This window comes from Melospiza georgiana, chromosome 1 (assembly GCF_028018845.1).
Source record: "Melospiza georgiana isolate bMelGeo1 chromosome 1, bMelGeo1.pri, whole genome shotgun sequence".
Taxonomy (NCBI): Eukaryota; Metazoa; Chordata; class Aves; order Passeriformes; family Passerellidae; genus Melospiza; species Melospiza georgiana.
Window position 1 is genome coordinate 10,774,633 of NC_080430.1, and position 27,436 is coordinate 10,802,068.

Below are 27,436 nucleotides of genomic sequence, written 5' to 3' on the forward strand. Positions count from 1 at the left end.
AAATATTTTAAAAGGGCAATAAAAGGTGCCAATAGCCTACTTTTAAAAAAGCAATAATTGCTGAAAAGAAATTGTTGCAGTTGCTATCAAATAATATTTCCTTCAGGTATTTAGTAAATTGGTACAAAGTTTATCCAAAGTATTTTAATACTGTGGATTATCTTCATTTTAGCAAATAAAAATAGCAGTACTGCTAACACCAAAGAACTTTCTGTGGAGAGAGCAAAGATGTCAGACCACTGTGACTCTGAGATGCCTTCATCAAAATGGGCTCCATTAACACTCCCACAGTTCTTTTCCTTTCCCTACGTATCAACCCAGCTAACTTAAAAAAAAAATCAATAGACCTGCTTTCAGTGCTGAACTGTAACCTCCCTTGGGTATAGAGATTGACAGAAATGTTATATTTCCAAATTTATTAATCCAAGAAGCTGATTCACATTTCACTAGAAATGTTTTGTTTTCTGTTAACTTCTCTACTGCCATATGAGTACATGCAAGAAAACACACTTCTGCAAGAAAACACTTCTGTGTCTGCAAAAATCACATCCCTAAAGTCCCACAAATGACAGAGTCCCCTGATATCTCCTCCTGCTTTCAGATTAGAGAATGAAAAAGAGGACATGAGGAAACCCCTTCCTTAAGGTAACATTGGTAAAGCACTAAACTAAATCAGTCCAGGCTCTGCAGGGAAGGCAGTAAAGCAGCAGGAGCTCCATGAGCAGCCCTGCTGATGCTCTGATGCATTTCCCAGCCCAAACACCTCCAGCCATGCCCTGCCCAAACAAACCACATCCTCCACACTGCAGCTTCCACACAGCTCCCAGCAATTCCAGCTGCTGTGGCCGTCCCACAGGCACTGCCTGCTCCTCCCATCCCTCCATCACTCACACCATCCTTTCTGCTGTGCCACACACAGTGAAAACCTGTTTCAGAAAAGGCTGAGGAGGAGAAGCCTCACCTGCAGAGGCACCAGAGGACAAACCCAAGTCCACAGTAGGGGTCCAAGCAGATGGCCACTTCCCGGGAGGGATAAAGCTCACACTGCAGCTTGATAGAACGACAAAAGGCACTAGTGGCTGCATGAGACATCTGAAACACAACAGCAAAGCAATTAAAATGATCAACTGTGTCATTGGAAGGCTCACTCCCAGACTGCATCAAGTGCTCACATCAATTACAAGATAAAAACACCAAATAAATATTGACTTTATGCTCAATGTAATTGGCTTTATGCACACAGGTAATTTATATCTTAGAAAACATAATTTTCCTTCAAGAGGGCATCCACATAATTGTGAAAGGGGAGAGCAGACAGAATGAATGGTACGTTTGAAGTGATTTAGGAAGAAAGCTGTGAGTGGTTTAAAGATGTGCTCCAAGTTGTAAGCAAAGCTAATGATAACATGCTACACTTTCTGGAAGAATAAAGGAATGAGTGACTGAATGAAACACTTCGTTGATCATCAGTAACATATTTTAAAGTAGGTATTTCTTAACAAAGTAAATAAAAAAATGCCAAAGCACTTTTTAAATTGAAAGGATTTTGCCAGCAAAGCAGTACTAAGGAGCTAAACATTCAGCAATAAAAATCCCCAAGAAACTTGGTAAAATTTCTGTAAATAAATATCTGTAAAATATCTGCATGTTATCCAGCTCCTGGTTGAGAAACAGGCTCTTAAATTCTTGGTAAGGAAGCTTTCAAAGATAATACAAGCAGAAAGTAGAAATGAAAAACCTGATCCAAAGGAAATGATTCTGATTTTTTCCCTAGTTTTATGATGCTTTCCACACTCACCCATCCTGACTTACAGGTTCTCATGACAGTGGAAACAGGAAAATATCTTTTAATGTTTGTCTTCTCTATTTGTAACAAGAAAGACACCAGTGTTAGAAATACAGTGTGGATAGGAGTTAACTTGCCAAACCTTTGATCTCTGCCACATAGAGAGCTGGTTGCTTTATATAGTGCTCCCTGAGAGTCAATGGAGGAAAACAGGCACTTGGAAGGTAAAATTTATTTGATCTTAAAATAAATAGGGGAATAAACCTCCAGAAGTGACTTTTTCTCCATTCCAATGACAGCCATAACTGAGGCTGGATGTGGTCCAAGTGATGCAAAAGGACCAGCTCTGAACGGGTGTCTGTGTGGTGATCATCTGCAGCCTGAAAATTAATTCTACTCCAGTTGAATCAAAACCACTTTTTCACATGGGATTAAACTGAACATAACTGATACAGACCTGCTGTTCTGTGAATTTTTACACCATACTGCATGTAAGCAATTAAAAATGTTGAGAGTAAATGCAAGAGGAATCTACTACTTTCAAAGTGATTACAAAACATTTATCAACTTTGAGGAGCCACAGGAGTTATTTAGCCATTTCTTTTAATTTAGTACCACTGCATTAGGAATATAAGCCTTGTGGCCTCTTTTGATCATTTTATAATTAATTAATCACTAGTGATGATGTAGTAGATGGTAACTGTTTACATAAACCTGCTGAATCAGTGACCTGCAGGCTCTGTGACCCAGATATTAGAAGCTGATCAAGAATTCCTCGATAGATTTATCTGTATTTCCCTCTAGCCACACTAAGAAAGGCTCATTGACTAGTCCTGCCTTTGACTATCTTTGAAGTTTCCCAAATACTCACTTTGCATAGTTAGTAGCCATTTCTGCAAGTCTGATGAAGTGTAATTCAGACCTGATTTAATACAGATGACTGCATCTGAAACAATCATTTGAGGCTTTCTCTAGAGGAAATGAAGACTTATGTGACATTCATACCTTTAAAAAAATAGATGTTTTAGATAAGTCAGATAAATGACACCCTAAAAGTCCCTGCCTCTCTCTGTTGGCCACTGAGGAGCCCAATGACTACTCCACATCTGTAGGCATTGTAGCTATTCAAAGTTACATGGAATAAATGCTGCAGGAGTTCCAATATGTGACCATCAGCCAGGTCAACCATTTAACCATCAGTCAGCCTCAGGCTGGTCACTTCAACAGCTCTCTGCTTCCATCCCTTCATCCAAAAACTGGGAAAGTTATGTTTTCTTTGTTTATAAATTTGACAATTTCTGCAAATAGATGGATGGTACTAAGGAGTGTGAGGAATTCAGCACAGGCTCCAAGTGTGATACATCAGCAGAGATTGCTAATGTAATCATAGCCCGTGGATATGCAACAAATAGGAGTAAGGAAGGAACAGGTAAGAATAACAGAGTGATTTTAGTGTGTCTTGGTGAAACCAGTAGTGGGATACATAAGTTAGGTAAAACAGATTGATGAATTGTGGCTAGAGCCAAAATTGGAGAAAATGGCAGAAATAGGCAAGAGCTCAAAATGGCTCATCTTAGCAAACAAATCTATCAATTAATTTTTGCAGCTTAATGTAGTACTATACTGGGTGAATATATCAAAGAAATCATTAGGTCCCTTAATTCCAAGAAGAAGGGAACATTGAAAACCAGTGGCCAGTAGCTGAGTTGCAATAAGAAGGGAGCAATGAATGGGCACTGGAACAAGCAGGAAAAGGATGACAGTCTCATTTCCCTCATAAAATGGAAATAACAGATGCCTAAGCTGAAAAATGCTTCAGGCAGACAAACTAGTGGTCTATGCACAGGAGTAATGGAATGAAAGTTTTAGCCTGAGGAGGAGGAGTGGGGCTAACCCACCACACACAGTCCTGTATCAAGTAGAGAAGAACTAATTTAATGTCGATGGATTCAAACAATGTCTGCATGGGAGGAAGTACTTCAATTCCTGCTTCCAAAAATCATGAGGAATCACAAATTAGGAACAACCACGTGCCAGCCAGGCAGGATGGCAAATAGGGCAGCTTTGAGCAGAAGTCCCTACCTTTACCCCTGCCAGCATGCCAGTGGTGGAGACACTGAAGTCAAGGTAAGCAAGTGTTTCAGGGTTAGAAGGTTTGTAGATCTGTGCAGGCCGCTTCTTTGGCAAATCATCTGGTGGAGACAGAGACAGAAACGTGTGTGTGTCACTGCCCAGCCCAGGGACACAAGGGACAGAGCTCCCCTGGCCCAGCACTCACCTGTGTCCAGCACTGGAGGCCATGTCCTGATGTCCACGGCTGCCGCCGCCTCCCGCGACCGTAACAATTTACAGATTAATTGCGTGGTCATTAAGCAGGCAGAGCGGCTCACCTGGAAATTCAAGAAATAAATAAAACCACAATGGGATACTAATTAACTCCCCCATGAAAATGGCAAGACTGTGACTTATTTTCTGCCAGAACAGGACACTGGTATATCAACTTCACGTTTTGTGACTGGCAGGTGAGAAGATGCTCAAAAATGCAGCTCACAAAAAAGACAAAGTCATGTGAGTTTTAGAACTTACATGAAAACTGCACTTTGAGAAGAGCATTGTAATGAAATTAAAGTCATCTTAACAGTGAGAATGTGACCTTTCCAACACATTGCATCAGCTCTCACCCCAAAGTGCCAGTAAAGAAGACTGTGTCCAAAAAATTTCCTATGTGACAATAATGTATCTTGGTTCATAAACAATATTTTCAGACAAACCAAAATCTAGTCTGACATTTTATATTAATAATTTTACTATCTTAAGTCAATTCTATGTTAGCCATGTATTTCCAATTCCTGTGCTGTTGATAAACCACTGGGAGCTCTTCTGATATTGGCAAAAGTAGTTCTAGAACAGAAATTTACAGCAAATTCCATCTGCACCAAACTTTAAATGATAGATGCTGAATTCTCCTTTTAGGTTTGCTATCCTTAAAAGTTCATAGGTATCAAGTACAAGAATATTTCTTTCTTAAAAAGAATACTTCTTATTAATAAAAATTAATATGCTTAAGGAATTCAGACAAACATGCATAAGAGCACTGAAATCGCTGAAGATAAAACACAGGAAAAACTGGAAAGGCAACATTATTTTTCTTTTCCCCAAACTTTCAAAATTTGTGCAAATGCTGCTGAGTGTATTTTTTTCTTTAAGGAAAATGAAACATTTCATGGCACACCAAATTTCCTGTGTTTAAACTAATAAAATCAGTAATCATATGTACACTAATTTTACTACTGAGCAGAGCAGAACATCTTCTACTGACAGTGATCTCATGGAAGTCAATCTTTAGAACACCAGAAATTTGGACATTTTGAAATTTGGAGCAAACATCACTGAATCAAACGCTAATCTCTTGACACTCTAATCCCATGACTGACCTGTATAGGCTGTTTAAATACTTCAAGCTAAAAGTGAATACAAACAAAGCCACTGCAGCACCCTTTAATCCATTTTCATTGTCATGGCAAGGCAAATTAATTCTTACATCACTAATCTTAATCCATGAAAATCTTGATTTGGGACACTAAACCATAAACAAAAGGAATTTCAAGAGCTGGTGATTCCCAGCCCCCTCAGGAATTACATAATTGGGATGATCAGAAGTTTCATTAAAATGCAGAATATCCATGCCTGGAGAATTCCACATCAGAGGTAAACACACAGGGACAGTGGGAAGGAGGAAGAACACAGCTTAGCTACAGGTTAGGAACTGCTCAAGATGGGGCTCAATTCAGTTATATTTTACAACTACCAGCTCATCACAAAACACAATTATGCAGGCCAAATTTTACTCAGAAGTCATTCTGACTGACTTCAAAAGGTGCTGTGCAGACATACAGCATGTTAGAGCAGGCATTGACCCCATCACATCAGGGAATTTGTGTGACTGCATTGGCAATGAAAAGACAGCTGCAACATTTTAATTTCTACAAAACCATTAATCTCAAAATTGAGAGAAATTCTTGTGTAAAACAAAGCTGAGAGGTTTATAAGTCTGACTGGCATTAATATGGCCAATAAATGTCAACATTTTATCTGAAGATAGTCTATCAAAGGGACAATGAATACAAGCAAGCTTAGATCTGTCAGTTTTTTATCATGAAATCAAACATCTAGTTTAGCTATTAAACTTCAAAAGAAAAAAACATATTTTACTTCACCTCTGTGCGTTAACAATTGATGTTTAAAAACACAGAATGCCAAAATATTCAATAACAAGAATCCTGAAAATAATATAACAAATTTTCATACCTCTTCTGATACTCTGTGGCATCTGATGCCATAAGGAAAGTCAAAAATTACAACTATCTCTACTACTTGTTAATTGAAAATATAAAAATTAATTATCAATGGTAAAAACACATTTGTTTAAACTGGTTTCTTCAGAATTCCAAACAGTAAATTAGAAACTGCCCAGTGTAAAGGGCTATCTAATTTCAAATATTTCTACTTCCCTCAGTAGGAAGTACATTGTAGTTATTTATGTGTAACAAACGTTAAAACATTGTTAGATAAAGCCAAAACAGCAAAAGAAAGCACTGAATGAAAAAGTCTGAGCAACACTTTCCTGGATGAAACAAAATACTGACCAACATCTTTACAACAAAACTTTGAAATTGTTTTAAAAGGAGAACAGTTGGCTATTCAGAGGTGAGCATGCCATCGGTGACATTATCTTCCTAAATGTACATTTATAGAGTGCACTTCCCACTTAGGTTTTTCTCAAGAGTCTGTGTGGCTCTGCAGGTGAGGAATCCTACCACAGTTATATATATTCATAGCTATATAAATATTTATATATTTATATAAAATATAAATATAAAGAAGCATTTAAAACATATTTATTGAAAGGAGTCACACAGCTGGGGCAAAATGTGACAGCTCAGGTGAGCAGGTTGTGTATTGCCAAGCAGCGTTGACTTTGCAGCACACTGAAGACCAGAGCCCTGGAAGGAACACAACTCTTCAACTCAGCCACCCCTCCCTCAGACACAAATCCTAAAGACACAAATCTTTCACCAGACACACCCATTTCATCTCTGCATGCACTCCGGGGTGTGTGCTCACCTGCACGATCATCTTGACGGTGGAGTTATATATATATTTATAGCTATATAAATATTTATATATTAATATAAAAATATAAAGAAGCATTTAAAATATATTTATTGAAAGGAGTCACACAGCTGGGGCAAAATGAGACAGCTCAAGTGAGCCGGTTGGGTATTGCAGCAGTGATTTTGCAGCACACTGAAGTCCGGAGTCCTGGGAAGGAATACAACTCTTCAACCCAGCCACCCCTCACTCAGGTTACTGCTCCTAAAGACACAAATCTTTCACCAGACACACCCATTTCACCTCCTCATGCACTCTGGGGTGTGTGCTCACCTCCACGATCATCTTGACGGTGGGCAGGGTGGTGGCGATGTTCTGGGGGTGCGGCGGCCGCACCGTGATGGGCACGCAGCCCGCGTACAGGCACCCGTAAAACGCCGCGATCAGGTCGATCCCTGCACGGGAACAAAAAAACCAAACAGCTTCATCACACACTCCTGTGTCAGCATAAATAATACTTGGAACTGCACCCAGAAGGTTAAATGAGTGACTAAGCCCTTTAACGGATTTTTTTCAGCCCTTTGTCAGTGTTTGCTCAGCTTCAGTGGTTGCTCTCAACTGCACCGTTCTGAGCGTGAAAAACCACAGGTGACACACAAAACTGCAGCCAGATAGCTGATTTAGGAGAACTCCAGTTTGTTGTTCAGGAAATAGCCTGTTAAAAGTGTGATTTCTACAGATTAATTATCTTCCTAAGTGTACATTTATAGAGTGTACAAGAAGAGGGATGTCCCAGCAAAAGGAATGCGTAGGATAATGCTTGGTCCTATCAGCTGCAGCAAGAACATCCGGAGGTCCCATAAAACACTGTCTTTCTCTTGCCATTTTTAACCTCACATACTTATCTACCTGAAATTTTGCAGTAAAAAAAGGAAGTAATGATTTTGAAGTCCTGCTTCTAACATAAAATTTAGTGCTGTGCCATATAAATATTGAGAGCGGGAGATGGACAATGGACAGCCCCCTCCAGGCTACCTAAGGAGGTTGAATAGACAACAGTTCAAAGATCCCTTGAACACTGCTGTCTGTCACCTCCCTGGTCCTGTACACAGGCTGTGATAAGATTACATTGGGGGCTGGTTTATTCTTTCAGTGGAAAAGAATCTGCAGTACTGGTAGGTTATTGTTCCTTCAATAAAATGCTTCATTCATGGGAAGTGAAATACAGAAAACAAACATTTAAGTTTGAAGTATTAGTCTTCTTTTATGGAAAAGGTTTTCCCATATTAACCATTGCAAAACTGCTCCTATAACTACATAGATATAACCAGTGTCTTGCAGTCCTTACAAACCAAAGATCACATTACAGACCTTAAATCAGACTGTTTATTTTGCTAACACACAAGAAATGTTAAAGATGAAAGAGTAGCACTAGATCAGAAATAATTTCAAGCAAATGTCAAATGTGTTACCAGTTAACACAAACTTAAAAGTCTTGATGCCAAAGGATGAAAATCAAAACCAAGAGAGCTATCTAGATTAAGAGTCTATAGAGAAAATTGTAATGACAATTTTGTATTTCTTGATCATTTGCTACTTATCAATTTCTACTCTAAAAAAACCTATGTATTACTTCCTGGTTGTTGTTGCTTTACCCTCATGAAATGCAGCAAGTGGGAATGGAACAGGTGAACCTAAGAACACTTAGCAGATGGAACTGCATGCTCATAAAATAGTCTGCATCCAGTAAATTTAAAAAAAAAAAAGCTGGAATTAAATTTGACCGCTCTTAAGAGACAGGTTTTAAAAACAGAGGTTAGTCTTAATCTGAACCCAAAGAAATAAAATAGGTTTGTATGGATAGAGATTCTTTTGACTAGATTTGACTAAATTCAGAGGAATGTGCACAAGGCAAACATCTTGTATTTGACAGTTCACATGGTGCACACAGTAACAGCCCTGCTGCAGCAGCTGATGAACTTGCAGGAGTCCCAAGGTGCTGCCACAGCAATTCTTTACCTGGTGGGTAAACCAAAGCCACATGGTCTCCATCCTGTAAATGTCCCCTCTCCATCAGCATGACAGCTATCTTCTCAGCTCGTTTGTGCAGCTGGACACATGTCAGTGAGTTGGCTATTGTTCCCTGCACGGGAAGAAAGATAAATGTCATAGGAGATAACATGATCTGCTGAAACTCTATTTTCCTCTTCACCTTAGAAGTTGTGGGATGAGGGGCAGCCACAATATGCCATGCAATGAACTTAAAATATGAAACATTCAGCCTTAGGCCAAACTGTAGTTGGAAGGAGTAAATGTTTCTAAAGTAGAGGAATGTTCTCTGTTCCTCTCTCTGTGCCTTCTGCCCCCACCAAGGCAGTACAGCAGTGTGCTGATATCCTGTACTTCCCTTGCTGCACAGGCAGCATTCCTGCTGCAGCCAGGCAAGTGCCTTCATGCTCTCTGTAGCAAACTGGAGCATCTGTGGAGAGCAATTCTGAAAATTGCATTTTGTTGTCTGCATGCTGGAGTGGAGCCAAATGGCCCAGCAGAAATACTTTAAAGACAAAAGATGCAGGAGAAAACACTACTTTGTGATGGGAAAAAAAATTAGTCTGGAACAAAAGATAAGCACTTATATTGCATATAAATGAAAGAGAGAAGAAAGGCCATTTGTTAAATTTGAATAACTCTGGTCAGCATGAGCTTGGCATTTTTGAAGAATTTCAAATAGTGCAAACCCAAAATCATCAAACAGTCACAGTGTTTTAAATTGAATGAGTGTTACATTTCTTGCACTTCCTACATATATATATATGTGTGCATATATGCACATACACAAGTACCCATTTAGAAAAATATATATATCTGTATCACAAAATTCACTACCACTGCAGGTAGACACCTCAGAAGACTAAAAACAAGTGTAAAGGACAGACTGGCTGCACCCAGAGCTGGTCAGGCCAGGTCTGAGCTGGGAGAAAGGGACAGTATGGGAAGGGCTGCATCTTGGCTTGTGTTCTTGTTCTGTGGAAAAAGAGGAGTTCAGTCTCCAGCACAGCTGTGACACACCTGGCACCTATCACAAGCACTAAGTTCACTCACTCACACACACACATGTATATATATATTAGTTCATATATACTAAAGAAGAACACATAAACACATGCTAAAATAGAACAGTGCACCAAAAATGCAATATAATACAATAAAAAAGTATTGCATCACTATCCTCCTTAAGAGAGAAAGCAAGAAGGTCCACTGTTAGAAGGAAATGTTCTTTTCACTCCATTTGAACAAGGCAAGGAATATTAAGTATTTGTTCTGGGGTGGTTTCCATCCACCACCACCCCACACCACTGCAGTGCTTGCTCCCCAGGCCTCAGAGAGGAGGGAGCAGTTGCCAAAGGACAAGCACTGCAAGCAGTGCCACGTTACCAGCATCACCTGGCATTCACAGGCTTCATCACAAACTGCCAGCAAAGAGCACAGCCCAGCTGGAAATAAAATGGACAAAGGGCTCAGCATTCCTCTCCATCATCCTCAGCAACCACATTTACTGAACTGCACTTCAGACAGTTTTAATCAGTCTTCTGATCAATGTGGAGATTGTTTCACTAGGAAGGCTTCCTCTAAAGGCATATGCAACTCTGTGGATGCTGGACCAGAGATGATTTCCATCTGTCCAGCCCTGAGAGTGCCAAAGCAACGTGAGGTCTGGCTGTCCTGCCACTGCAGACCTGCCAGGAGTTTTCCATTTCACCTGTACTTAAAGTCTTCACTTCTTCTTTCCAGAAATTGCCTGTTGCCATGGTTCTGAGAAGAAGGACCCTTTGTATCCCCCCACACAGAAGTATAGTTCCTACCAGCAGACAGGGAATTGCTGTAAATGAAGTGAATTTGTGCAAAGCTTGTTTACATTTAAGACTTTTGGCACTTGCTGCCTGTGAGCCAGTGGGAAGTCACTGTTTATATGAAGTGTAGGGAAGGAGAATCCTGTTGTTGGACAAGAATCACTTGGAAACATCAGGCAACTACTCCCTTTGGGCCTTTAATGAGCTATCCTAAAATGTAAAGGTGTTGCAATCCTTCATGACACACATTAAAAACAATGTACTGCACTAATTTTGAAATATTTCAAATTCTCAGAGCTTGGGTTACAGGAAAACACTAATCTCAGTGGACTTCCATTAGTCATCCACTGCAGGATGCCTGAATGTTTTAGAACAAAGTGTACAGACAACGTCCAAAGAAGAGAAAATAGGAAAAGTTACAAATCAGAACTAAAATTCAAGATGGGTAATAAAATTTGCCTAGGGCAAACCCCACCAAATCTGTCCTTTTCCATAAAATATTAATTCACTCCAAAAAGCATTACATCTCAATCAAATTTCATATGATGAGATACTCTTCACTGAGAGTAACAGAGAAGCTGTAAAATCCAACTACTCTTCACTTCTATGGCACAGGAATTTGTTTTCTCAGTCCTTGTTCTGCACATTGTGTCCTTACTTCCCTTCCCTGTTTGAACCCTTCTGCCAGCATGGGAAGTTTGGTTTTATTTAAAACTCAAAAGCAACAGCCTTGTGTGGAAGAGATGGGATAGCACACATCAACTCTTTCTCACAGCATTTTTGCTCCTAACTTACAGGACACAGCAATGCAGTACTTAAATGGTGCAGTACTGAACTTACAAACAGCATTGCCTCTCAAAATTTCTACTTTGCCATAAAAAAATACATTACTACTTCATTATTTATCTGTCAGGTTTCACATATTCACAATTATGAGCTATTAACCTGAATTTCTAAAAAAATGTATTTAATTACTTACTGGTAGCTTCAAACTGAACTTTGTACCAGCACTGTAAAATGGAGAAGGACATTCTGTAAAAACTGTAAGCGGTGATTTCACAGAGGTCCACAAATTACTGGAGGTTTAGGACCCCATTCAAGTTGCATAAAGACCACATAGGCTGAGGCAACATCAGCTACCACTGCAGGGGAACAGCACTTCTCCAGGCCTCTCCTCTCCTGAAGACCCTCACACACTTTGTTTGTGCTCCCCAGATCTGACAGATATGTGTGGATATACTGTGATGGAATGGTTTGAAATCAGACCTTAATTCTCTCTGTGGTCTTGAGAATTATTGGTTTGTCATCTGTAATCTGTAATCATCCAGGAAGTAAAGAAACTACAGAAAGGAAGGAAGTTTTACCCTTAGCAAAGCCAAGTTCTGTACCCATCTCATTCATTGACTCATTTTTAGTAAGCAGTGAAATGCTGTGCCAGGCTGGCAGCCCATGTACGTTATGCAGAGAGATTTATTAGTGATCCTCTGCAGATTTGATTGTATTCTGAACATACATTTTCTTCTCTTCACCTCCTTTCCTCACTCTCACACCTCTCCCAGATGGTCCAATCTGACAAACAGCCATTGTTATATTTAGGGAAAATGCTTTGGTTTGGCAAGCCTGTGCTTTTCAAATTGGAAATCAGGATGGTGAGCAGTATTAAACATTGTTATTCACACAGGGACGGATCTGAAACAGATTCAACAGCATTGAAACAGATTTGCAGTGTCAGCTCATACACAACATGTATGTGGTGGAAAAAGGAATGAGAAATGTGTAAGGCACACTGATACAAAAGCAAACTGTATCTTGACAACTGACAATGATGATTTCTGCCTCAGTGAATATTAAATATAACAGCTGAGTATTGGTGGAAATAGGAAGAGAAAGGTCCCATTCAGGTGCTGCTGAAACCCCAGAGTGCCCTTGCCAGGGTCAGAGCCACGGGTGAGACCCTTACCCTGCAGTTGAGCAGGGTGTAGAGCACGTGGTCAGGGGTGGTCTGGGCTCTCCACTGCAACACTTCTGACAGGAACAGGAACTGCAAGAAAGCAGAGGGACAGTCACAACACCAAACAGCTTCTTGGCTTTAAAATCAGGTCACAAAACCCAAAGCACCTCTCTTGTTGTCACACATTTATAGGAAGGTGCTTTTGCATGGTAGCAGCCACCTCTCTGGAAGTGAAGCCACTGCTGGGATTATGACATATTCTGGCATAACTTCCAAAGCAATAAAAGTTCTTACTGATCCCTCTGAATTTAAGCGCTATTTAATTCTTTAGCTGCTTTTCTTTTTCTCACTTAAATGCATAAGTACTTATACAGCTTAGAACTTACTAACTTAATTATTCATATAAGCCCCCAAAAGAGCTGAATTTCAACTTAATTTTCCAGGATTAAAATAACAACAAATAAGGTCAGGACCTTATATGTTAACAAAATTCACTGGATTCCACTTGAGCTGGTAAAAATTATGTAATAGAGGGTTATTTCTGGTAGAAGCCCCATGAACACCTTCCACCACATTTTCTCTGCTGTCCCATGCAAACTTATTTCAAAAAAATCCATAAAAATGAAATGCAGTGACTTCTCATCATGTCTATTTAATATTTATCTGTAAAGAAGCCATATTAAATCTATGTATTAATTAAAAAGAAGCCATCAACAAATTTGTAGTAGTAGTAGTAATAATAATAATAATAATAATAATAATAATAATAATAATAATCATCATCATCATCATCATATCTCTGAACTGCTAAGTGTTCTGATGTCATCTATATGATTATATATATGGATGAAGTTAACTATATGATGTTAAATATAAGCTGCAACAGAAAAGTTTGGCTTACCTTTCTGGCCTGGTCATTATCTTCTATTTGCCCCAAATCTCTGCCACTGGCCTGTGCAATTCTTTTTCCAGAGACCAAGTTCCCCACCATCACAGAGGCAGGGCCAATTTCTAGAATAAAGCAGAAATGCACCAAGCACAATAAAAATCCTTTGCTTGTGGATGAAAATTCGTGTGATTTCTTTTTCATTACATGATGTTCTCCTCACTGCCATCCACAAAACCAAAATTTGAGCACATTTCTGTTGACATAAACTTTGGTTAGAAACCAGAAGTGGTTGGAAGATACATAGGACTGGATTCATCCTTCCAAACAGCTGTAATTTAGCATGGGCTCTCAACAGCCAGAGACAAATCTTGTCTGCCTTGATAGAAATAATCTGGAAAATTTAGCTCCTACTGTGGGCACATCCATTCAAGTGCCTCAGTCCAGAGTGACAACATTCCTATTTCCCTCTTCTGTAGCCTGGGCTAAGTTGCATCTGCATTAGGACTTCTGTAATGCTACAGACACAAACTGACAGGGATTAGGGAGGCAGATGGTGCCTATGATAAAATATATAAACCCTCTAGAATAAGATTGAGAGTGAAGTTGAGTAACTTCAGAAGAAAATAAGATGCTGTGGCTGACACTCCTCCATGAGGTGAATTTCACTGATGTTTTGTTGCTGCCATTAGGGGACAATACCTGTCTTACAGATACCATTTAAGCTCATGTTGGCATTTGTTTTCTGTTTCTCCAGCATGGATTACTGATCAACTGCAATTCATACCAGGCTCTACTTCTATCCTATGGTGTCCAAGTGATTGTTTCTGGTATAAGTAACTAGATAATGTATAATCAAAAGCACCTACAGACTACACTGCTTTAACATTATAAAAGCATTAAAAACCCTCTGGGTATGTCACAACAACACAACATGGGAGAATGGGAAACTATCAGTTTTGTTTCTGTGCTCCTGGCATTAAATATTATTATTAATATAGCAATATTTAATGTATACATAACATATCTGTAATGATCTCCATTGATTCTAGTTCAGCAATTACTCTGTGGTGCAGCAACAAGGAAATACCAAGGCAGTAAAAAACCTCATTGCTTTCATTAACTTAGTGCAATTCACTGTTAACCTCTGACACTCTCAGTATCCACAAACCAAGATTATGGTTTTGATTCTGAAACATTTGTCCAAAGGTTTTAAAAAAAGATGATGGTTTAGGCAAATTTGCACTGAATTCATGAGGGATAGTCTCCATATTCAAGATCCAGAGAGCAAACCCATTTCTAATTCCAAGGTGTTTTTCAAAGTGGAAAATAACCAACACTTAGTCTAATGTAGCTGAGTCCAAGTCTTAAGCCTGAGGCCACACATCCAGAACTCCTTGAAATGAATCTGAGTACTAAAACCTGCAATTGGATTCAAAGGCAAAAATTTGTTAGAATTTACTTGTACAATGGGCACAAATAACCAGTGACTGTATTTCAGCAGGCTATAAGGGCTTTCTTGGTCTCCTGAGACAGTCCCTTGCTGTACCATTTCATCCAACATTCTTCATGAAGAAGCAGAACTTCTGAAGAACCATCTTAAAACTAGTTACGGTTTTTCCTCTAATAACCTGCTATAAGATAATACAGAATCTCCCCACACAGGTGGGGAATTAAACCACTCATTCTTTCCTTTAATTTATTCATGACAAGTTTTGAAGTATTTGCTCTTCCAACACTGTTATTTAGTGACAACAGTCCTCTTCCTCTCTGGTTCTAGTTTACAAACTTAGCCTTCAAAATAATCCAATACTTTATGTTTCTCTGGTTTGGTCTCCATCCTCTTTAAACATAACTGAGGAGGAATTTAGGAAGAACTCCAGATGTGGTCTCAGCAGCACCTTGTAGAGTGATAAAAATGTCATCTTTATTGAATTGGCCTTTTTCCTTGCACTCTCTGTGAAGGTGCTTCTAGCTCCTGGCAGCACCAATGATGTCCTTGACACACACACAGAATATTGAAGAGGAAAGCTGATGAAGCTGATTCTCCCCTGTATCAGCAATTACTTGGTTTCACTCCCTTACAGTACCACAAGCACACAGCACAAAGTCACAGTCCCCTGGCCCCCACTGCTCTTACCTGGTTGCTTTTGCCTTGGTTTGGGCAGGTTTGTTACGCAGGTGTGGGGACACATCAGCACGTTACAGGGATGCAGAGATCCCTCCAGGAAGAGCTGTTTGGTTTCTGACAGGTGAATCCCTCCCAGGGGTGTCTTGGGAAGTGTGTTTGCTGGGACAAGTGCTAGGCAGTAGACTCCCACTTGATGAATGCTGTCAATTGCCTAAAAAAGCACACAGGAAGTCAATTTTAATGAAAGGATAATTTTTCATCACTCTAATAAGCATGTGTTGCTCTGAATTACTGCATAAACCAGCCCTAATAATTAACTGGCAATGGAAAGACACTTCAGCTATGTCAGTGATAAGGAGGTTCTTTTCATTGGGAACAGGTGGACAGAAATGTTGTTACACTCATTCCAGCAGATAAAAAAGCGACCAAAAACCTGGTGATAAATGCCCACAAATCTATTAGGAAATGCTTCCTTGTTATCTCTCTTAAGCACACATTAGTAGCAGATATCCTGGAGATTTTTTACAAAGATGGGCTGTCAGACCACATGAAATTGCTTTTAAGCTGTGTATTTCTCAGAGCTAAAGTTCAAAGGATTCCTATCAACTCAATATCCAGTCCATCCTTCTGAGCAGGGCAAAATTTCAAATAACTCCTATAACTAATGATGTATGCAGCTTGTGAGTATTTTAAATTTTTTTATAAGTTAATAACTGTTTTATTCCCTGATCACTCTGTAAAAGATTTTCAGGCAGGAATGGAAAATATATAAGGGAAAACTATGAAACTATCCACTTGGAAAAAATTTGGTTGGACAAAAACCTGAAAAAGGAGCATCTCTGAATTGTATAGCAACCATGTTCACTGCCTGATATGTAATTATACTACATCACTTTCAAGAAAACTCTAGCATACAGTATCTATGTAATTTATTGAGTTAAACATGAATATCCGTGCTCATAGATTTTAATTCCCTACAGATTTAAAGGATTTATTTTCCTTATAATGGTAACAAAAATTGCAGCAAGTGTGTTAGAAAGCCAACTTCATTGTGTTAGAACACCAACTTCAAGCATTTACACAAACTGAGAAACAAATTACAAATAGAATCTCTAATGAGTAGTCAAATGTTCAAAAATATAATTTACTTATCTTCCCTTTTAATTTTAAACTGTGAGAAAAGTGAATTGATATGTGTGCTGCCTTGAAGATACAATCTATACTCTGAGAATTAGATAATCACAGTTATGTATGTACTAAAGTGTAGACCAATAAATTACTGATCACTCCTACAGATTAAGCAATGCTTCACTTTTGGCTTCTGTTTGCTCCATTTCTTATTTATGTGATTGCACAATCTCATAAGAAAGAATAATAAAATGGTGAGTCATTTAAAAATATTGGAATTTTAGCAGTAGTAGCTCTCACAGCAGAATTGGAAGCCCTTGTTGCTGGTCTACAGACACCATCCAAAGGATCAGCAATAGTGAAATATTTATGGCAGGCAACATATAACATCTCATGTTTCTGGCAGAAACCATCAGAACCTACTAATCATAATGTTATTTGTAGGTTCTGAAAAGCAGTGATAAATCATGGGATCTTCACCTGACATCAGCTTGAAGGAAAACCATCACAGGGCAAGTAACCATTTTTACTCAAAGATAAAACTCTGTGGCTCCTACAGGTGGTGAATGGAAAGCAATACCCAGCTGTGGTAGGGTGAGGAGTTCATGCAGTGATTCCCCAGTAACTTCTGAACTGTCTCTGAGAGATAAATCTGCTACACAATGGCACATAAATATCATGGGTCATTCAAATCTGTCACCTTTCACACCTTTGAGTTGGGCACATTTGTGAAACAGGAAATGACTTTGTCACAAGGATGACAACTGTGAACTGAGCCTTAAAATTTTGAGGGAGAAGAGTACCAATCAATTTTAATACTGCTGAATTTATGGCTCTTGATGAGATAGATAGCTTGGTTTTTGAAATTACTCTGTCCAGCCAGAATCAAACAGTATCTGAAATCTCTGTCCCTCTCTTTCATTGTGAAAATGGACAAAGTATACCCAAACTTGTGGAGAGTCCAGACTGCTGTGTTGTTTGGGCTGAGAAAACATCTTGTTCTGACACAATGCTCTGGGTAAACACTCTCCAGTGCTGCAGTAGATCTCCTGGCTTTCCCTAGTCCTGTCAATCCTGGCACTGGTAAAACTGACATGCAGTCTGCCATACAGGGACCACAGCCCTGCCTGAAAGGTCACATCAGTCTGCAGCAGATGAGCATCTAGGATCTATCTGACTGAACTGCTGGGAGATCTGAGATCTTCACCCTTCCAGATGAGCATCTAGGATCTATCTGACTGAACTGCTGGGTGATCTGGGATCTCCACCCTTCCAGATGAGCATCTAGGATTTATCTGACTGAACTGCTGGGAGATCTGGGATCTCCACCCTTCCAGATGAGCATCTAGGATCTATCTGACTGAACTGCTGGGAGATCTGGGATCTTCACCCTTCTACTCTCAAGAAACTCCATCCCCAGCCTGAGGACTCCCTCCCCACCATCCCTCTGCTAAAGGCCACAGATGCATTCCAGCACAGTCCCACAGGTTTAGCAGCTCTACCATCCTTCAGCTCCCTGCCAAGGGGCAGGATGGGTCAGGACAGCCAGAATATGTGCAAAGCACTGGAAAAACTGGTTCAGCAAATTGAGACAGCCCAACTGCAGGGAAGAGACAGCAAAGCACAGCAACAGCAGGCAGGGCAGGGCTGGCACAGGGGCAGCACTCACAGAGTGTCAGACAACTCACAAATAGCATTAAAAGTAGCAATTTGCTAGAGTTTGTTACCATGGACTTCACTGAGAGCCATGACACAGGCTGTAATATTGTTATGCTGTGCCTCACCAGCAGATGATTCAGATACAGCTGGTTACCACTTCCTGACATCTGCCATTAAAACTCTGATTGGGAAGAGGCACAAAACATCCCACATGTTCCTGGCTTCTGTCCTTCATCTCTGCTCTCAGCTGTGATGGAAACAGAAACTTCTTGTTCACATAGAGGTGCATGCCAGAGCTGCAGGCTGCACACATGGGTGATGAAAGCAGCCACACGTGTGCACTTTGATACATGGCCTGCTATTCTCAGACACTGCTAGGGCTTGATCAGACTCAGAATAACAGGGCTGGCTCTTGGCAGCAGTACTGGGACACAGGATTCCTGCAGCTTTCAGTGCAGAACTCTACTGGCTATGATTGTGTAAGACATTAGGTCTGTAAAATTCACAAAGATGCTTTGCTGACAAAAGAGGGAAAGTGTTGAGTCCAGAGTTTCAACCCCTTTAGGAGTCTGCTACTTGACAAAAGTGTGGGCAATCCAAAGCCTCTTCTTCTACAATAGCTGCCCTAGGTGCTATTTGGTGTTTCAAAGGCTTTTGGGTGATGGCAAGCTAAGGTTCTATCTTTTCTTGGTAATAATTTAGATCTACTGTGAATATGAGATGCCTCTAACTGTATGAAATGTAGCTGTCTTTTGAATCAAGAGAGCAGATGAGCCTGTCTTGAGATGGATAAAAGCTTATTTGTTCAGTTTCTTGAAGGATACAGTAGATAAATTCCCTTTCTTATTCAGTAAAATGCAATGATGAATAAAAACATCTCTGAATTGTGTGGGATCTTTTTCTCTGGCTCTTAGGGAAAGCAAAAAATATGCCTGGAATATATTTACTGAGAAGAGTCCTTGCAGAAGGACACGAAGGAAGGTAGGAAAGGGAGGTAGGAGTAACTGGAGACCAACTGTAGACAGAGCTGAGACCACTTCACAAGGCAGCAACAAACAGACTTAGTCTGACTACATCTCCATTAAATCTATTGCTTTTGAGTCTGAATTGGATTAACCACAGAGATGGAATATGACCCTGTCTAAAGTATCTAACATTTCTGTGTGTGGACATTAGAGTTGAAAAAAAAAAAAAAAACCCTGAGCAAAGTATTGATATTGCCAGACTGCTGCAATGGGATTCATTGGAAGAGGTATACCTCTGAAAAGATAACCCCACTGTAGATACCTAGATCTGAGCTAATCAATCTAATCAATCACTAATCCATCACTTTCCTTCATTTCACTGGAGGGAAATTGGGATTTTTAGGTTGAGTTTCATTCAGTTTATTTTAGCTACCAACATGATACACTAGAAACACATAATTGTCTCTCACCTGTCACAGAAAATAAATCTGGATGAGGCCAACTCTGTACCATGCTTATAACTGTGAGCAGTTAACAGACTCTGGTAGCTTTTGACAGTAAGAGTATATAATGCATTCATTCATTCATTCATTCATTCATTCAATCCCCTTTTGAAGTAAAGAATTACTATATCCTTATAAACCACATGCTACTCTCTCATTGCTATTATTTACTTCAATACATTCCTGTTTCCTGATAGCATTTTGATTAGGAAAAGGATCACTCCCTGGGTGTGTGCAGCCCAGATAGGAACTGTCACTCAGAAGAATCTCATTTTGTGCTCATTAAGAGCAAGTGCAACTGAAGGTGGATTCACAATTACTCAAAGACAAATATAATTTTCCTTAGGAGTCTGAAAGATCAATAAAAAGAATATAAAGTTAGGAAAAAAAGCTTCCAAACATACATATAGAGCATTACCTGGAGAACTCGACTCATCCACTGAAAACTGTCTTCTTCTGTGGAGTCTGGCCTTTGCTCAGCAACAATCACTATCCTTTCATCATGCAGCACACTCACAGAAAACACTGCTATTCTATAGGAGGAGAGAAGAGTATTTAGTGCCAGGACAGAGGGAAAAACTTCTGCATTAACCTCCTACAACTCTGATTTCTTTACTTATTAGTTAGACTCCTGGTGTGTCAATTATTAATACATTTATAGGGAATAAGCTAAAAAAAAGTTTTAGATAAGTTCTGGAGTTGAAACAGCAGGCTTTGTTCAACAGTCATGTATATACAAGCAGAATGTCAGAGCAGGATTGAGAAGTGAACATTCTTGGAAGAAGAAAAACACTACATTTGGGTCACACCAAGGCTGCTGCTAAGATGTTATATAACAGCCAGCATAAGCACCTTCCTTGGCCCCATCTCAGAAGATGGTAATTGCAACATCATTTTGTGAGAGCTCTGGCATGTGATGGAGTGTGAGCACGTGCTATTGCATGAGGCTCTTCAGAAGTTTTGGATGTCTCCTGCTCAGCTTCAGCACATGAGGAAGGTCACACAAAGAACTCCTTTCACATTCAAAAACTTCAGTGTAAGGCATATTGGAAATGTTCAGTGCACACAGAAAGGCTCCTGTTGAGCCAACACCCTCAGAATTAACCAGCTGTTCAACTGGAAATTTCAGTAACCACAGTTTCAAGGCCTTGGTGTCCAAACATTGCCTCAACAGGGCCTTGGGCTTCCTGGTTCAGGCAATATGAACAGAACTGGAGGGAAACCACAATGCTCATCAGGCATTGCTTTCTGAAAGCATCTGGATCATTTACACTTCATCTAAGTCAAATAAAGATTTCTACATAATATAAAGAAAGAAAGAAAGGATCAAACCTCCCCCTGTAGACAAATTTCATGGGTTCCACAGCCAGTGCTGTTGCTACAATGTCATCAGCATTATGTCTTCTTCCACTGACAACCATCAAACCATCCATTTTGCCAATAACAAAGACCAGTCCACCTGGTCCTATAAAGCCTAGAAGTCCAGTCCTTATAAAAGGATATTCAGTGATAGGGCCACCAGAACTGGTCATAGGAAACACCTGCAAAACAGAAACATGGGTTTTCAGTCCTATACACAGACATCAGGCTGCAAAGTATTTCAGGCATTTTCTTTCAGATGGTTATTCTGAAACAAAGTAAATAGGTCACTGGTGATGCTCTTTATCCTTCACTGACCACAAAGGGAGTGTCAGGAAACTCCTACACTCGTGTGCACCTGAGTTCCAGCAAATTCAATCCCACTCTGTTTACAATACACATTTTCTGCAACTGTGAGCCTGTAAATCATTCATGACCTTAAAAAATAAACAAATCAACATCAACAGTGCTAAATAAAAACCCATGCTGAGCAGACTGCCAACTGAAGGAGCTGTGTATAGGTTAACTGAGAGCTTAACTCATGAACATTTCAATAGAGGTTTTTTTCAATACCACATACCCATTTCCAGCACAGTTTAAGAAATAGGCAGGCTACAAGTGAAGCTATTTTAAGGTACAGCACATTAATGATTCTTTCAGCTGACCACATTTTTATTTAAGGTCAATTAAGTTCTCAGAATACGAGTGATAATGTCTTCTGTAGCACACCAGGAAGTGAAAATACAGCCCTGCAGAGCACCTCTCTAAATGCCTGAACACCAGACATACATGACTTCCACAGACAGATTCCTATGGCTTTTCTACCCTAATGAGCACAGTGTTATCCTTTTGGCATGTGAGCTGCATTTTGACACAACCACACTTTCCTGCAGTCATTCCTTTAAACTTAAATAGTCTAAAGGCAAAAAGACAATGGCAAGTAGAAGATCATGCCTACATAGTGTTCTTGAAGGCTCATCTAAAAAGAAAGGTCAAATTCTGCTGCCAGATGCCCATGGGTGACTCTTATTGAACAGATTCAATGCTTATACATCCTTGGCCATAATTCATTACAGGAACACAAAACTCTTTGACACTCTAATACCTGCAACATGAATTAAGCAGTAAAACAGAACAGAGATCCACTTTGAGAGAACACTTAAAATCATGCTTAACTTTAAAATAGAATGGTCCTGCTCACTCAATGGCAGTTTAATTTCTTAGCATTAGGAATAAGCCTAAATCAGTCTAAATATGCTGTTAAACTGCTGACATTTATGAATTATGAATGATATCACAATTACAGCAAGTACTACAAAATGAACAGAAGCACCTTTCTACCCTGAAGTATGTAAAATCCAGGATTATCACCCACACTGGGTATTGCCAATTGTATTTGCAGCACTAAAATCAGCTGTCAACAAATTTCACATCACAATAGCATAGTAGGATTCCTGACTTCAGCAGTAGGATGTAGAATCATATCTACTTGTCTCCATTAATTATATAATGTGCAGTGTTTACAACATTTAACTCTGCATTTTGCAGGAGATATTAGTCACATAAGTCTTTGCACATAAAAGTCTTTACCACATAAAAGTGGTAAAAACAGAGAGTTTTTAAAGGGAAACCTAAATTAATTAGTGTTAATTTCTACCATAAATATTAAACAAGAAAGAATTGTATCTTAAAAATATTTTTTTTTCACTTTTTCTCTAATTTCTTCAGCCTTACACACTGTCTTCAGCAGAAGTTAATGCTAACAAGCAAGCAGGTACTACAGAGCTATCAATACAGCTGTGTGCACTGAGTCAGAAAACAGATCCCTAAAAGCCAAAAGGCTTTCACCTAATGCAATTCAAACAAAAGCAGATGGGGACTAATCAAGAAAAGGTTTCTCTGCTCTTCAGATACATCTCTTGAAGACTACATCTGTCAGGATTCTGTATAAATAGAAGCCTTAATGCTGGAAGTGCTGCGGAAATGTTGAAAAGCGCTTTCCAGAGATACCAAGCAGCTTTCTTACTGTTTGCAATAATCAAATTCTGCACACAGACTTATACAATATTACCTTTTGAACTTGGTCTTTCTTACTCCTTTCTTTCAGATTTTTTTCAGCTCCCAGTATCTTATTTGAACATTGAAGTAAAAGCTCTTCAGAGCTAAACTCACATAAAGATCTACTATTGCACTTAATGAAATGGGCTTCAGTACAGATTATCTGGCCAGAATATAGGTTCCAAGCCACAAACATTGATTATTATTGCTATTCTTATACTGTTAATATCAATATTCATATCAAATATCACCTTGAAACAGAAAAAGTTCAAAAGGAAGGATTTTATATAGCACTTTTTGTCATCTTACCTCAAAAGTATTTTTGGTCATGCCCGAGAGTCCATAATATGATGTACCTGTTGCAATAGCACATACACAAAGTTCTCCTATTTCATCTGTTTTACAGAGCTGAGGAATTCCATCTGGCTTCACTGAACACATTATAGCTAGAGGGAGAAGAAAGGAATTTAAAAAATATTATAAAATGAACCACAGAACAACATAAGTGCTGTGGGAAAGACATCATGGTGGAGATGACATAAACAAATGAATTACATGAAGACTAATGCCTAACAATCAGTTTCTTAAACATTATGGTGTTCAATGTTATCAAGAGGTTTTCTATTCTGAATTATATTTATATAAATAATGCAAGGATCTTTATGTAAACTGAGTCTTTACATTGATAACAATGCCTATTTGCCTTGCTCCCTGAAACTGCAGTTCATCTCTAATATTGCTGTGAAATGTGATTGTGTTCCCAGCTTTGCATACTGAAAACCAGATCTGCCTCAGTCAGTGCAAAATGAAATACCCTAACCTTGATAATTACTACACAGCCAGGGAGGCAGACAACCAGGAAATCCACCTCTCAGAAAGTAGCAAGTAACACCACATGAAAGTACAAGATATTCCAGCAGACTAATAGGGCTGTTTCACTGAGAATCTATCAGACTCCCTCTGTCTGGTGTTACAGGCTGGCAGAGACAGCAGGAGCTAAACAGGAGGGAATAGAAAGCACTGTCTGAGAAAGAAGCACTATTTTATGTCAACCATTTGAACAAGAATCAGGAAGGCTGCTTTAGCTGTCATCTCTGGAGTTGGAGTACAGCATTGGTAGATTTTGTAATTGCAAAGAGAATATGATGATCAGGGATGTAGAAAGGAATCAATACATCTTTTAAGTGCAAGGGTACAAAATCTTTCACGCAGAGGATAAACAGGAGCAAGCACCGTCATTAAATTTATCAGAACATAATATGAAGTGCAAGATGGCACATCTATTATAATATCTTGTATGACAACTATTAAACAACAACCAATCATTATCTTTCTTTATTTTACGTTGTTCAACCGAAATTTTGTAAGATGCATCATTATGTTTTATTGCTTTGGTCCATAACAAGCATTCTCTTACAAAAAATACAGTATTAGCCTTTTCTAGTACTCATAGCATCTTATTTAAAATGTAGCTGCCTTATGAAAAGTGTTATCTTACACTTCAGAAGCACTGGTTTCAGTTTAAATTTATCAACATGAACTTTTCAGTCATACCTCCTCTATCTAGTACCTGGGTGATAGCACAAGACCTTTGGAAAAACATTCTGCAAGCTTTCAGATAGCAATTTTATAGATCATTAGCACAGGTTATGAAAATTTTCCCTGCTGAAACCTTTTGTCCTGGTTGGACTTACGGATATTTATAGCCACAGTACTTTAACTCCCTTATTTTCTCTACCAACACCTCACAGCTTAGGAACAGATGTGGTGGCAGGTTATTTAATACATGCTGCTAATGCAAGCACAGATAGACTGAGGTAAATGCAGACAAGAAATCTTGGGATTTCCAAACCATGAAGTTTTGGATTAAAATGTTTTAAAGGAGGTTGTAGTCCCAAAGCTTGTACGTACAGCTGCAACCTTCTACTGCCAATTACTTACATTGATGGATCATAAGTTTCAAAGGAAGTTCCTCACCTCCTGGCATCACTAAGCCAACATCCTGGACAGTCAGGACAGAGAGCTTTTCCTCAGAGTCCACTCGAATCACGCCGTAGGTGAGGCCGTGCATGGACAGCACTCCTCTCCCCGGGGGCTGGTTGCTGTCATCTGTCGGCCTGCAAGCACAGGTCAGAGCATCAGTGCACCATCAGGTGCAAACATTTCCTTGTGCTTAATGCACTGCTATGGCAAATACTACTCTGTTTCAAAGGTTTAAAATTCCTCCTTCCTGCCTCCCTTATTAGGCCAAATAAAATTCTGTTTTTCAGTCATTTCTGAGTAATTACATCCTTCATTCAGTACCCATCCATGTATATGGGGCTGCTAAGATGCAAGTAGCCCCTAACATTTACCCAAAATGGCCTGTATTTAATTTTCAGAAAAATTTATAAAGATTGCCTTACCACCCAAGTAAAGAGTTTTTACCTAATTTTTAAAATACTGAAAGATGATGCAGACAATGTGGAAGGAAACTGCACAACAAGTATTTGGAACTGATCAGTAAATAACTTGATAATTTCTATATGTTATCTATTTTGGGGTAACCTGGCATAGATTTACTATCAAGTATCTGTGGAAGACACAAGGACTTGACCATCTTCATTTTAGTGCCTATAATTGAATCCTTCCTATTCTAATTTACCACACGAAAATTATGCCTTCATCAGTCATGGTCAAAATGTGGATGCAGCCTCTTGGTAACACCTCAGTTTGCTCGGATTCCTTGCTGTAAAATTCCACAGCATCAGCACAAGATGCCTGTCAGCTTGTTTCAGTATAAAACCACCTGCTGCACCAGTGGATACAATAATACCTATGGAGAGTGTGCCTTCAGTAAATGAGTGTTGGCGTATGCAAGTTACCAAGGCAGGGGATGTGTCAGAGCTTTTCATGCCTGGAGGGACTCTTGCACTGTCCTGCATTTTAAAATGCAAGACTGGAAGGTGACATGGTGCTGATTTGAGTTCAGGTTATGCATCCATGAAGAGCAGACTCCAGCTCTTTTCAGGATGGATAAAACAGTCAATATTTAGCTCAGAATTCTACATTTTTCCCAAATACTCCATCACAACACAACTATTTTTTAACAGATAATGTCCTTTGATGTGACATTTCTCCTCTACTGTGCTTGAAATACTAGATGGGCCTCAGCCAGTCCTGCTCATGTAAGCCTTGCCCTGATGGGCTCTATAAATTTCAATTAATAGGTTTTACGAGCCATATTTCTCAAGTGACATTGTCAACAAAGAAGGATGTGAGCGTGCTTGAAATTGCATTAGAGCATAACAAATGGCACTAGTAAACAAGCACCTGTGATAAATAACACTCCCATCATGTAAAAGGAACTTTCAGTGACATTATTGATCAACTTTCCCTCATCCCTGCTCCCCAAAACACATTTTGTGCTGATGAGAAGAAAGGTCTCCTGCAGGCTCCTCACAGACTTTCAGAACCAGAGGCCATCTGGAATTTCATCACATCCATTTTCTTGCACTCCTTATCACACAAAGCATTTTGAGAACAGCTCCTCCCACCATTTACAGATAAAATCTATTTGACCACTGCTTTTTGCCAGCCATTTAAAAGGGAAAAAAACCTGTCCTTATACTTTTGCATTCCCTTAAGCAAATGTTCAGACTAATATGCAGTAAACCTAAGGGAAATCAAATTAATTATTTGCATGACACATCCCTTTGAATATTAGGCTTTGTGATTCAGCACTAAGGCTGAAGCACCTCTAGCCTATTACTGTCTTTTTCTAAACTATAAGGTTATTTCAACTGAGAACTGGTTTTGTTACTCTTCCTTGCAGGAAGTTCAGTAAAAATACACCATAGATTTTGAAAGAGTCAGAGCATTAACAGGGAGCTCTCTGGATCTCTGCTCTGCAGGGAGTCATTTTAATGCATACTTCAGCAGTAACTCTTTGGAAATTGTATGATAATGACTTTACTGTCAGTGGAGATGGCTTGAACAAAATGAAAAATACTACATCTCCCAAGTTCATCTAGCATTATCCTACCATTAAACAGAGTTCAAATAAAA

General features: G+C 39.3%; 1 protein-coding gene across 3 annotated transcripts in view; it reads right to left on the reverse strand.

Annotated features, from left to right (window-relative positions):
• The window catches only part of DIP2C (disco interacting protein 2 homolog C), a 311,260-nt gene that overhangs the window by 46,705 nt on the left and 237,119 nt on the right, over nt 1–27,436 (reverse strand). For all 3 annotated transcript variants that reach the window (XM_058021234.1, XM_058021225.1, XM_058021242.1), the window contains 12 exons: nt 25,367–25,506; nt 23,699–23,835; nt 21,305–21,513; nt 20,391–20,505; nt 15,727–15,928; nt 13,602–13,711; nt 12,710–12,790; nt 8,918–9,041; nt 7,232–7,353; nt 4,065–4,176; nt 3,869–3,978; nt 962–1,092 (listed from right to left, as the gene is read on the reverse strand). In XM_058021234.1, coding sequence (XP_057877217.1) covers nt 962–1,092; nt 3,869–3,978; nt 4,065–4,176; nt 7,232–7,353; nt 8,918–9,041; nt 12,710–12,790; nt 13,602–13,711; nt 15,727–15,928; nt 20,391–20,505; nt 21,305–21,513; nt 23,699–23,835; nt 25,367–25,506 — 1,593 coding nt within the window. The remainder of the gene's footprint in view (nt 1–961; nt 1,093–3,868; nt 3,979–4,064; nt 4,177–7,231; nt 7,354–8,917; nt 9,042–12,709; nt 12,791–13,601; nt 13,712–15,726; nt 15,929–20,390; nt 20,506–21,304; nt 21,514–23,698; nt 23,836–25,366; nt 25,507–27,436) is intronic.